Genomic DNA, 13,722 nt, shown 5'->3' on the forward strand with positions numbered 1-13,722 from the left:
CATATAAAGCATGTAATCCAACAGTTGGATTTTCAAAATATAAATTCGATAATAAGTTATTGGGTGGTGTAATATTTTTTAGAATTACATTAGGTGTAACTTGAACCCAATCCTATATTTCTTAATTCGATGTAAATTTTGACAAATCTACCGTTAGATTACATTATCTTTGTATATTTTTCATGCTTACAAAATTTCAAGATAATCAAAGATCAATAGTCATGTTATCAATCAATTGTCTAGATTCAAGTTTTAGTAATTTAAAATAATGCATAAAAGATGAGTTTATAGATCAAATGGTAAATTACATCCGATTGGCATGAAAATTGGTATGCATGTTAAGACCATATAGAACATATAACACAACGGTTGGATTTTCAAAATATGAATTCAATAATATGTTATTGAGTAGTGTAATATTTTTTAGAATTACGTTAGAAGAAGAGGGGTCAAAATAAAAGTAACACAAAAAGATGAAGGAATTGTAACATTAAGGTATAGAGTAGTTCACATTAAAAAAAAAAAAAGAAAAAAAAAAGAAAAAGAAGAAGAAGAAGAAGGTATAGAGTAATGGGGAGATGAAAAGGTAAAAGTAAGAGAAAAATGTTAGAGGAAGTGTAATTGTAAAGTGATAAATTAACAAAAAGAAAAAAAAAATGAGAGAGAAAGTGTTAAAAATAGGTGGATAATGTAGCTGTTGATATGGCTCAATAAAAGCATAGCAACAACAAAATCTACATTTCAACTTTTATATATATATATATATATTTGGTAAACATACTAACTTAGATGTCATCTTAGTGTGATGGCAAGTGCCATCCACCAAAAGCAACTAGTCCGGGATTGAGTATTGAAATCAATTTCTTCAATAAATTAGAAGTATTCAAGATGGGATTCTTAGGGTTTTAACTTATTATAAGTGATATATGAAGATGCATTTCAAAATCATATGATACAATGATCTTTATGATTTTTAGTTTCAAAAAATCCCGCCTCTGATTGTATTCTAAGGCAACAAGTAGATTTAGGAAATGATTCGTTTTATATCCTAGCAAACTACTACGTGCACCATGAATATTACTTAAATAATTATAAGCTACACCTATACCAAGTACCAACATTCTCAGTTTCTCACTCCATCAAAAACAAACAGCAAATAATAATAATAATAATATTTTTCAAAAAAAAAAAATTCAGTGGAAAGTTTCGTCCTACTTATCTTTCCTCAGTCTCATCATTTCGTCAAAAAAGAATAAATAGTGAATTGATAATATTGGAAGTAGCCTGAAGTGAACAACACTACACAAAAGTAAAACTTTTTCCTAGAAAGGAGGAGTCAATTATTGTATCTCCCATCAACAATTTGCAGTGCCTTAATTTTCACAGATAATATATTGACTTTAAAGACTAACTAGCTTGTCTGCAAGTCCTCTTGACAAAAGTTTTTGTGAATGTAATGAAACCCCTGCTCAATTTTCATCCTCCCTCTCGGCCTTATATCCATACATTCCTCCAATGACAAGCTCCTTTCTCTTTAGGAGATTCTTCGGTTGTCTTTATTGGTGGGGTTTTGGAGGTATCATGAATGGGCTGAAATTTGTTAAGCGTAGGAGAGGGGAAATTAAGTCATGGATACTTAAATTGGTAGTCAATTTCCTAATTCTTGATACTGGGCCCTCATATTTACCAAATCCATACATGAGAATCAAAACCAACCACCATTTAGCAGCTAAACTCATCAAAGGCTTCATAGCAGAGTCATCAGCAGAATCAAAACCAACCACCATTTATGGAGGCAAGTCCTCTTTTCCTCCAGAAGATAATAGTCAATTCACTGGCATTTGCCCAGCCAAGTTACATGAGCATGATCTGGAGAAGACTGTGTCAACACAACAGCCAAAAATCATTGTTTAAGTTTGAGAAAAATAAAAAATACATACGGGTTCTCATAAATCTTGAGAATATATTTTACAGTGCAGGTTGAGATACAGAGATTAGTATAAATCATGCACATGAGATCTATCAACAAAATTCCAAATTGGGACATTGTCCAATAACAAATTCAGTGGACACTGGCAGTGTACCTGATCTCTGACAGATCATATACACAAGCAGTATGCTTCTCTCATTTGTTACTTCCTATGACCACAAAAAATGATGTGAAGTGCAGGCAATTATATGTACTAGTTTAAATTTCTTTTCTGTCAGTGCCAATCTAATTCAACTATAACTTACAAACAACAATGAATTCTCAAACCTCTTAAGTTTTCAATGTTTACAATTTTATCACGAACAACAAGAATGGAAAATATATACATGTTGGCAATGTTAATGTATCTATTTCTGAAGTGTGGTTACACATTTTGTAGTAAAATTTCCATGTTTCTGAAATTCTTAAACTTCAAATCTTCAATAATCAACATCCAAACCATGTTGCACGGACAGGCCAAAATTGACCAAGTATCGGTGTCGGACACGAGTACTGGTAAGACACGCCCAGAAAACGTACCCATCGCGTACTAGAGAGATTTTTTTTATATAAAATTCCGGGTAAGGTCCGGACACGCGAGAGGGTAAAAAAAGAAAAGATATTCAGCCTCTCTTGCTCTGTGTTCTCTGAGTTCTCCCTCTTGCAAAGCCATTCCGCCCATGCCAAAGTTCTGCCAGTAAGCTTTAAAATTTGAATCCATTTTGGGGTTTGAGTCGTGATAGATAGAGAAAGTGAGACAGAGAAGAGGTTCCTGCCATGGTCTTCTGCTAGAGACAGAGCAAGTGGGCGAGAGAATAGAGAGAATGTTCTAGATCAAAAACAGATAGTTCCATTTACCCTCTAACCCAGACAATCAAGCCCGAATAGACATGAGCCAGCAACCCAACCTATCACAATAAAACCCAGATTGAAATTTAGCCCAACTAAAGCCAAGCCCACAACAAAAATATACCAACAGCCTAACCCAAAAATAATTCTACAATATAAAATTCCCAAACCCAAAATAAGAATTTACTAACTAATAATAATAATAATATTAATAAACCCCATGAGCACATAAATAATTTGAAACTTACTCCAAAACTCCTTGAAATCACATAAATATTTAATTTAGATATGTTTTCAAGAAATTTTTTAGTTGTTACATAATTTTTAATCCTAAAATAAACATAAATTATGTCTAAAAATATTTAAATTATACATAAAAATAAATATTAAATAACTAATTAATAGAGTTACCCCAAATGTGTTGTGCCCTAATTTTTCAAGAATTACTGTACTCGCATACCTATACCCGTACTCATACCCGAGTCTATGCAACTTAACAGTCCTCCTCTTCCTTCTCCGCTGCTTTTATTGAGCGCCGACAACTTGGTTGTGTTGACCACAAAACTAGTTGGGTCCCACATAATGTAAACCTATGGCCTTCAATTCCAATTACACCCGGGAAGATCAAAAGGTATAGGGAAGCTAAGTATCTATAAATGTATGGGATAGTTAAGGTTTAGAAATGGAGTTTCAAGGAAAGTGGGTTTAGATTGATTAACTATCCATATATTAGTGTCGGTTTGGATAGAGATTATTGTGCATCTAAGTTTTCTATTTCACATTTCCTTCCTTTTTTTTTTTTTTTTTTTTTTTAGCGCATGAACAGTGAAATCACATGGATTTACTATGCAGGAGACAATTATCACTATTCACGCACTGTAGCAGCACTGTTCATGTATTTAAAAATGGATCCCACGGTACTATTTACACATTTAAAAATTATTTTGCTACAGTATTTTCAATTTTCAGTTTCAGTAAAAATAAGTTGTATTCAAACAGACTCTTAGTTTTCATTATTGTAATAACAATGGGTATCCGCATTTTAGTGTTAGAGGTTTACATGATGAGAGTGTAAAAAGAATAACATAATATATACATGGAAAACCCTTTTGCATAAGCAAGAAGAGTGTAGGTGAAGAAGGTAATTCTCTACCTCTAGCCACTAGTATTTTACAGTGGTGAATTGTGCTCTTTATGAGAGTCAATCCCCCTCCCCTTAATAAGCCAAGGGAGGAGGTGGACCCCTTACAAATGCTGAATCCTTATTGGCTGTGAATATAGTACACAAACATTTTCCAAAGTAGAGTTAAGGTGAAAATAACCCTTAAACATCCCCAAAATGACAAAAGGTATGCACAATCAGCCATCAAGCAATAGTTCCACATGAACTTCTTGATGTTGCCCAGCATTTCAATGAGCACGTCTAGAAGCCACTTGAGCATATGCCATTCCCCACTTATCCATTAGTCCATGACTACAATAAGAAAAGGGAATTGTACCCTTTGCATAAGCTCAGAACTCTGGCATTCTTCCCCAAAACAGGGAAGAAAATACACCGAATCTGATCTAAAGAGCTCACAACCTCTATTAGCCAATACAATCAATTATATTTATATTTATATTATATATATGTGTGTGTGTTTGTAATGTATGTAGCCACAAGTGATGTACTAAAACGAATTACAATTGGAAAAGGGCTGCTCTTCAGACCATTTCTATAATGGTCTATATTATCAACTAAATACTAGAACATGTGAATTTTATCCAGAAATGAAAAACAAATGAAATTCCCTAAGTTGTGCCTATTCTCCCAATTTTGCTTTTGTTAGAGAATCCATGTTCTAAATGTCAAACCAAATAATATCATCAAAATTTTGGAATTTTCATGCGGCAGAAGTAGAAGCCACCATATTATGAGATGAAAAAATGTATCACCTTTGACACTAAAAAGCAAGAGAAAAAAAAATTATTAAGAGTTCAGAAGCCACCGATTTATGAGATGAAAAAATTTATTGCCTTTGACAATAGAAAGCAAGGGCAAATAAAATAATTAAGAGTTCAAAAGGATTAATAACCGGAGCTGTTTGAGGCAAATCATTCTTGTAGATACTAAGCACGCAGGAAGACATTTGGATTAAAAAGAAGAATCCCGCAAGTCCGTTTCTTTGGAATTCCAATTAGAGATAAATCCTTTCAACAATCTGCATCTACCGTGAGCAATAAAGAAAGTGTATCATTTTCAACAAAATCTCTTTGACCTTGGCTGAAGTAGTATAAAGGCGAAATTGATAAAGTGGTGGATGTATATCAACAGCCAAATTTTGCCAGCAACCCAGCTGGATATGGATATGTTGGATGAGACCATCTCAAAGGACTGTACTAGTTACAAAAGCTTCATCTATACACTCCTTAGAGATTGTTGTAAATGCAATCGAGATGTTAGCTTGCTTCTCTCTTCCATTACCCCATTACAATATTAGCAACTTGCATTCCAACAGAGATGTCAGATCCTACCCTGATATTTCAACACCTCAGCTGTGACATTCTTATTAGGCTTCTTGAAAACATGACAAGTAAGCTTCAAATGTCCATTCTTGGCATACATATCCACAAGCTAGTTTGAACTACAAAATCCATAGGAGGATCTTTCAGAATCAAATACCCATGAACAGAAAGACCCAGTTTTATGTCCCCAAGATTTGCATAAAACTTGTGTGAACAGAAAATAATATATGTCAAACGCTTCTCTTGGCAGCCCACTCTTTACAAACCCACTTATCATAGTTGTCCAACAAACAAGATCCCTTCTCAGCATACTATCAAATACCACAATTGGTTCATCCATCTTCTGACACTTTGCATACAAATTCAAAACTGAAGACCCAACAAACACATCAAACTCAAACCCACAATCCATTGCTTTACACCAAAGTTCCTCCCCTGTTTTCAAATCCGACAACCTCGTACATGCCTTGAGGGTCACAGTGAAAGTCAAGTTATCGTTACGGTAAACACTTTCCAAGATCATTTGACGATATAGATTTAGAACTTCATCTGGGTACTCAAAGCGTGAATAGGCTATTATCATGGCATTCCATGAATCTATGCCTCTTTGAGGCAATACATCAAACACTTTTCGGGAAACTTCAATGTCGCCTATATTTATTTACACATGAAATATACTTTGGAGCACACTGCTCTTATTTACCAAAATACGGTGAGCGTATAATATCAGATAATTTAATTAGAAAGAATGTCTCCTTGCTCAAACTACTTTGATTAAATTTAATTGTCTAGCAGCTCAAATTCAATAACTAAGAATTTCCTGAAGAGCTAATGTGACAAAGCCTAATCCATGAGAAAAAATACATGGGCTATTGAAATAAATCTTTGGCAGGAGACTAGGGGTGGATGACATACCAGTAACTTAGAAATGAAGGCAGCAATACAAGCATAGGAGATGTTATTATCTACCACTCATTTTCCCTTGGGATCAATGGGTATTCACTTCTAGGTTGAAATTCCACGTCACAAATTCCAGTTCTTGTGAGTCTTGCTTCACCAGTCCATCACAATTTTGCTTTATTATCAAATAAAGAAGCCGTTTAGTGACAAAGCCCACACTGTCAGGCTTGGGCAACAGCTAGCATTTGATACTCACTTGATAGCAGAGTATCCCTCTACTGCAAATATTCTAAAGAAATAAATCAATTTTATAGTTTTTCTCTTTTAACTCAATAGAGCTAACTTGTCATTTAAACACAAACATCAAGAATTCTAGACTAAGTTTCATCCTTATATCAATTTGTTTAACTGAAAACAGAAAAATAATGATATTTTGTAAGTTTCTTATATTGGGACATAAACAAACGAGTCAGAACTCAGGAGCCTAATTCTTCTACAGTTTCAGGCCTAATTCTTGGGCAAACCATCACAAAATCCAAATACCAAAAAGGGAAATTTCTACAGCTCTCTAATCAACCAAACAACGAATGGGCGGTGTGGGGTGGGGTCAAATAAAAAAAAAAGAAAGAAAAAAAAAGTGGGGTCCTTAAAATTTTAAAATAGTTGTAATAATTTCAAATGATAAAAAAAGTTCTCTCTAAACATAAGAGACCCAGTTGCACTTAAAGAAGCAATTTTATCACCTTTGCTGCAATTTCACCTCGCACGCAAACCCCCAAAGCCCCCACCAAATGCAATACAATTAATTAAAAGAAGCAAAAGGAATACAATCTTGAATCTAATTTCAAAACAGGGTCCAAAATTTCTTCTTTACATTTGATTTTACCACGCTGGAATGGCACGCATCTATTACATGGAAAGTTGTAGTAAATTCTATAAAAAGAGAGCAAAAACGAGAGTGACAAATTTACCCTTCATAGAATCAGTTGCCTCACTTTGTCCTCGTCAACTAGAGTCCAATAACTTCTTGGTATCAACTATTAGAAATTGTAATCACAAATTAGTTAACCCATATATATGGCCCTTGTCACAGATTAAAATGAAAATTAAAGAAAATGCAAGCATATGCCAAATGAATATTTAAAAAAGAAAAAATTAAATAAGAAAGAGGGGACTTACAAAAAAATCAGGAAAAAAAGTTTATCAGCCATGCATATTCATGAAAGCTAGCAAATCCAAATTCACTAGGATTCCTCTTCCTCTTCCTTGCAATCATAGTCACCTTGTTCTTGTTTGCTTGAATTCCCAATCCAATTTCCCAAACGTGGAATGAATCTCTCGATTATATTAGGGAGTACTCGTATCCTCTTTGGGTGTGGTACATCTACTTCATTAGAGGTACCTTCTCCACTCGGTCCAGCCATATCTCCTTCAGAGTCATCACGATGACTTCTTCGCTTAGTTTTTGTATCTTTTGCTGAATCTTCAAAACCATCCTCATATGGAGTGATGACGCAATTGCTACTCCCAACCTTAGTTTGCTTTAGATCTTCAATGTCTTGCTCATGATATACCAAACGAGCCCCACATTTAGTAACCTCCCAACCTGGATCATCGGTTTCAAATGTAACCTCAATTTGGCTGAATCCATTTGCATCGCTTTGACTCAATGTTTCTTTCCATTCCTTATCGAAGAAATTATAGGAATAATATATCAACGAAAGGTGATATGTTTCAAACAAACCAAATTCTTTAGATATATGTAGGCCCAATTGATAAGCTTCAAATCCGTTGGCTTTAACGGAACACCAAAGTGAAGGCGGAGAATCATCAAGTCCAGAAGCTTGATCAAGTGGGTGGCGGAAAACAAAGCACGTGGTGATTCCCAAAAATTTGTTACATAAATATGAAGGCACTTGCAATTTCACGGAATCCCCAACATTTTGGTTGCTAAACCATTTCGGAATTTCACTTCCAGGAATCTGGACACTATAGAATGAACGACTTTGATTATAGTTTCTCTGAAACCAGAAAATAAATAAATAAAAATCACGATGCTTAATTAGAACTTCACATGCAAAACAAACACACATAGAGAAAGAGAGAGACCTGGTAATTCATGAAATAACGTCTTAGCATTGTTGACAACACATCTCCGTAACCTTGATTCTCAATTAATTTGACGCAATTGAGAAGATCCAATGTTGGACAAAAATCATCATCTGGTCTTATTGATAATGTTTCCAATGAGGTACAATCTCTTACATGAATATTCTCAATACTTAATGGAAGCTCTGGCAATGATTGAAGGCTCGTGCAATAATTCAAGTCAAGAACTCCCAGATTAGATAGTTGAATCATGCTTTTAGGAAGGCAAACAAAATTATTTCCTTTTAGATCCAACTTTGATAAAGATGACAAACAACCAATAGCATCAGGAATTGTTTGGAGATTGCAATAACTTATATCAAGTTCAGTCAACGAACATAAGCCTGATAAAGCATGCACTAAAATGCCCATTGGATTCTGATCTAGACTTCTTCTTAGCATTAAAGGAAAATTTAGGAGTTTAGTGGAAGATTTAGGTGATAGCCCTTCACATCGACGAAAAGACACTACTCTAAGATTTTTTAAGAGATTGATGGATACAGGTAGCCCTTTTACAGCAGTTCCACTCACATCTAGCGCCTTCAAGCCTTTGAGATTCCCCAATGTCTCTGGCAATTCATCAAGTTTTGAGCAGCTAGATAATGTAAGAATTTTTAGAGACATCCAACTACAACAAGAATTTGGAAGACTTGAAAGATTTTTGCAATCTCTTAGATCCAATTTAATAAGACCAGTGAAATGCTTCACTGATAACGGTAGATCTTTTATAGCAGTCTCATTCAAATAAAGTTCTGACAAACGGGACATATTTCCCACAACGTCTGGAAATTTTTTTAATCTTGAACAACCAGAAAGAATTAAAACTTCCAAAGATTCCAAGTTGATCTTTTGTGGAAGGCTCTTAAGACACTTGCAACCATTAAAATCTAGTCGAATAAGCTGTTTGAGATTTCCAATAGATGCATGAATCTTCGACAATTTTGTACAACCTTGAAGAATCAATTTCTTAAGATTTGGGACTCTACTGAGGTTTGGGGTCTCGGTCAAGTTTTGAGAGTGACTTAAGTCAATAAGTTTTAACTCATCTAAAATCTGTTATAAACCAATAAATAATAAGAAAAACTCAAGCCTAAATGAAAAGGAAGAAAAATACACAATTGAATTAGTGTAAATCTTACCATAATTCCTTTCCAGAGTTGTTTGATGCCGCTGCAATGCATTTTCAATTCAACAAGTTTGTTTGGTTGGAAACCAATTGGCATAGATTTTAAAGGATATCCATGCCATTCTATAATGCGCAACTCATTGGAAAGATAGCAAAGGCCTTGTGGAAGTTGCAGATTACCGATTTTAAGCATTCTCATTTTTTTCATCTTTGAGAAGACTTCAGCATTTAAATGTTCCTCTCTTTGATCAGATGTTTTTAGCATTATGGCTTCAACTACCTCTGTTCCCTAATAATCAAGAATAAATGAAATTAGAATAGTTTACGAACATTTAAAGAATTTGTGCGTGTGTGTGTGCGCGCACGTGTATGTGTGTGTGTGTGATTCTCCAAGTTTAAGTTTAGATTTGTTAGCTTACAGTATTTTTCTTCAATACATGAAGGACATCCTCATACATCCATAACCTACTACGTCCACCGGGCTCTTTAGGGGATTCACGTCGAACTATTTCATGGCCCATTTCCTGTAGCAAATCATGCATCCGCAATTTCCCCGATATGCCAATGGTTATGAGAGATTTTTCCATGAGGATATCAATATTGTAGTCTGGATAGTAACCAAAACTTTCTAGTACATCTCTTATGCCACCTTTGTTCTCTTCTTTGAAGAAACATGCAATATCTAAAAATAGTTCTTTCTGCATATTTGTTAACCCATCAAAACTAATTTGAAGTATATCCAAAATTTTGTTATTAAGTTTTGATTTTAGTTTATCTCGAGCAGTTCTCCATGCATCGATTCTTCTACCAAATAGTGAAGAACCTAAAACTTTAAGAGCTAAAGGAAGGCCTTTTGCATAATTCACAAAATCCATAGACAAATCCATATAACTTTCTTTAGGATGGGTTTTCTTAAAAGCACCCCAACTAAAAAGGTCCAAAGCTTCATCATTATTCAACCCCTTAATTGTATATATATAATCCACTCCATTTCTTTTCAAGAAATGACTATCTCTACTTGTTAGAATAATTCTACTCCCTGGACCAAACCAATCACGTCTCCCTGCTAATGCTTTTAGTTGTTCATCTCTATCCACATCATCAAGAACAATAAGAACCTTTTTATTATGTAGTATATTTCCTATAACATTGATTCCCTCATGAAAATTCCATATATCTATTTCACTATCTATAAGGATCTTAGATAGAAGTTGATTTTGTAAAAAAAGTAGACCTTGATTTTTAGTTTCTTCTTTAACATTAGCAATAAAGCTGCTAGCTTCAAAATTGCCAAAAATTCTTTTATAAATTTCTTGTGCAAGAGTTGTTTTGCCTATTCCACCCATCCCACAAATCCCAACAAAGCGAACGTCGCCCGACCCTTCACCTAAATATAAATCCAACACTTCCTTCACACGAGATTCTATTCCAACAAGGTCCTTGGAAATGGTACTTTGGAATACTAGATTCAATTTGCTAAATATCCTTTTAAGGATTTCTTGGATAGCAATTGATTCATGCCTACAAAGAAGATAGTAGAACAATAATTTTGTTAATTGTAAAATCATATCATATATAATATATTAAAGTGGAAGCACAATCAAGAATCCAAATTAGATTCTAATTACACTATAATTTTGTGTCCTATTATTTGATGCCAAGTGTCTTTAGAATGCAATCCAATTTTATGTCAAGTGTCCTTCCAATTATACTCTAACTGTGTGTCAATTATATTTACATGCAAATTCCAATGTCTAAATTTAGAAAATATAAAAATATTTAATTCAAATTTATTATACTCCTATGTAATACCATGAATGTGTACAATGATACAATCTATTATATATATATATATATATATAAACACATTCACACAAGCATACACAATGATGTATGTATGTATTGCATCCCTAGATTTGCATGGGTTATAAACTTGTGTAATATATTACACTAAAGCTCAACCAAGAGTCCATACTAGATTTCAATTGCACTTGAATTTTGTGCCAAACGTAAATGCCTTATAATTTGATGTCAAGTGTCTTTAGATTTTTTTGCACTCTAATTCTATGTCAAGTGTTCTTTTAACTATACCCTAATTTTGTGTTAATAATTCTATTTCCAAATTAATACCTCTAAACTTTAAAAAAATATATAAAAATTCTCCATTTGAATTTATTATGCTTTTACTTAACCTATGAATGGTATAGTATATTACTTCTTAGAGAGGAATATATATATATATATATATATAATTGTGATTGTTCTTGATTGCACTTGTGCACATACATGGATCATAAGCCAATATATAATAAATACAAGAGAGTGAGAGACAAAACTTCATTCAATAACAAGCTTATGACATAGCAATGTAACTTAGGTTTCATTTGTTTCTATCTTTGTACTCTTTTTTTTTTTTTTTTTTTTTTGCTTTTATTCTTTACAATAAGAAAAACTAAAAATAGATATATAGACCAATTGAAGTGTTATTGCATTTAAGCACTAAAATCAAATAATTTTTTTTTTTTGGTTAATACAAGATATAAATTCTATTGTAGTCTAATTTAAGTGTATATGTGTGTAAAATTCCATTATGGAGACTTGAACTCCCAGCTCTTGCCTCCCACATTTCATATGCACTTATACCTGTGGAATGACCATTGCGCCAAGGGTGCGTGGTGATAATAAACTTAATTTTTAATCAAGTGGAAATTATAAAAAGGAAAGAGTCATTGAAGTGAAGTTATCTAAAGTAATAAATTTTATGTAGGTTTGGAGATATGCTTGAAGGCTATATAAAAAGATAAAAGTAGTTCTTTTTTTTCTTTCTTTTCCATTTGAGAGTAGTAGGTGGGGTTTAAATTCTAAATTTCTTATTCAACGACAAAAAACTTTACCATTTAAGCTATTTTGAATTCATGCTACCTCCAAGCAAAACTATTAATTAAGGTCAATTAAGTAGATGTCTAAACTTCCTTCTCAAAAAAAAAAAGTAGATGTCTAAACACAGTTGTCCTGATCATGGACTGGATCTGAGTCTTGTTACACTTACAAGATACATAAGGAAGTATTAGACATTTAGAACTGAAAGGAGGCAAGCATTTGAAATGAGATATTAGGGGTCAACTACAGCTAGGAAAGCCTCTTTGACTAGAGAAATCACTTATAGAATGCGGATTAATTACCAAGTTTGTGTCTTTATTTGTCCATATTGTGTAATTCAGTAACAGACTACCATGCCTTAAACTGTGTACAAGGTTCTTCGAGGAAAAACTGAAATTTTCTTTGATTCAATTGGACAAGAAAAAGAAAATAAAATTTTTCATATTAAATGTTAATCTAGGGGGAAGTGAATAGTTTTAGAGAGTACAAAATCACAAAATTTATACTTATAATTTGAACAAAAATACTCTGCAAAAACAAATGATACCTATCATTTACGTGCCATCCAGAAATATTGCCAACTTCTTTCAAAGCAGTTTTCCATGCTTGCACATCCTTTATGTTAATCTTGGGATCTTTTTCATGTTTAGCAAAGGCTTCAGCAAGAATCTCCATCTGGTTCCGTACATCAGAGGGATCCACATGATAAAAGACAGGCAAAATTGTCAACCCGGTCTTTGTCATGCATTCAACAATCTTTGCTAGTTCAATCAAGCACCACCTTGAAGAGGCATAATTTTTTGAGAGAACAACTATTGCATATTTGGACTCTTCTATTACTTTCAAGAGCTCTTGAGAAATATACTTTCCTCGCTCAAGTTTCTCATCATCCATGAAGGTGATAATGCCTTTTTGTTTCAAAGCAGTATAGAGATGGTCTCTAAAATTCTTGCGGGTGTCATCACCGCAAAAACTAAGGAACACATCATATTTCCAAGAAGAATAAGAGGGGGAGGAGGGGATGGTGGAGGCTATTTGAGTGGCCATGGAAGCAACTGGAAATTTACTAGCTTGTAAAACGATGTAGCAGAAAGTGTTTCAGAATTGGAGGAATATAGGAATAACAAAGAGAGAATTTAGATTCAGGAAATTGCAGGTGTGAATGAAAACGCTCAAAAAGCCGGCATGCACAGGTCAACAATTCATCAATTAGAAAACAAATCCTCTTCTATCGCACGACTTTGCTGCCAGCTGTCATGATTATATTCCTTTTTTTATTTTATTTATTCTTAGTTGAATAATTTTGGTCGTTGTTTTGCCACTTGCACGAGCACCTACTTTGTTT

At 33.7% G+C, this 13,722-nt stretch overlaps 1 protein-coding gene across 1 annotated transcript; it reads right to left on the reverse strand.

Annotated features, from left to right (window-relative positions):
• Positions 1-7,083: 7,083 nt before the first annotated feature.
• Positions 7,084-13,424, reverse strand: LOC115961983 (TMV resistance protein N-like). Its single transcript, XM_031080864.1, has 6 exons — positions 12,925-13,424; positions 9,917-11,018; positions 9,511-9,786; positions 8,333-9,424; positions 7,403-8,244; positions 7,084-7,260 (listed from the first exon to the last, which is right to left on the reverse strand). Exons 1-5 carry the CDS (start codon positions 13,422-13,424, stop codon positions 7,468-7,470), a joined length of 3,747 nt encoding a protein of 1,248 aa, XP_030936724.1. The 3' UTR covers positions 7,084-7,260; positions 7,403-7,467.
• Between the last annotated feature and the right edge of the window lie 298 nt (positions 13,425-13,722).

This window comes from Quercus lobata, chromosome 9, assembly GCF_001633185.2.
Source record: "Quercus lobata isolate SW786 chromosome 9, ValleyOak3.0 Primary Assembly, whole genome shotgun sequence".
NCBI classification, from domain to species: domain Eukaryota; kingdom Viridiplantae; phylum Streptophyta; class Magnoliopsida; order Fagales; family Fagaceae; genus Quercus; species Quercus lobata.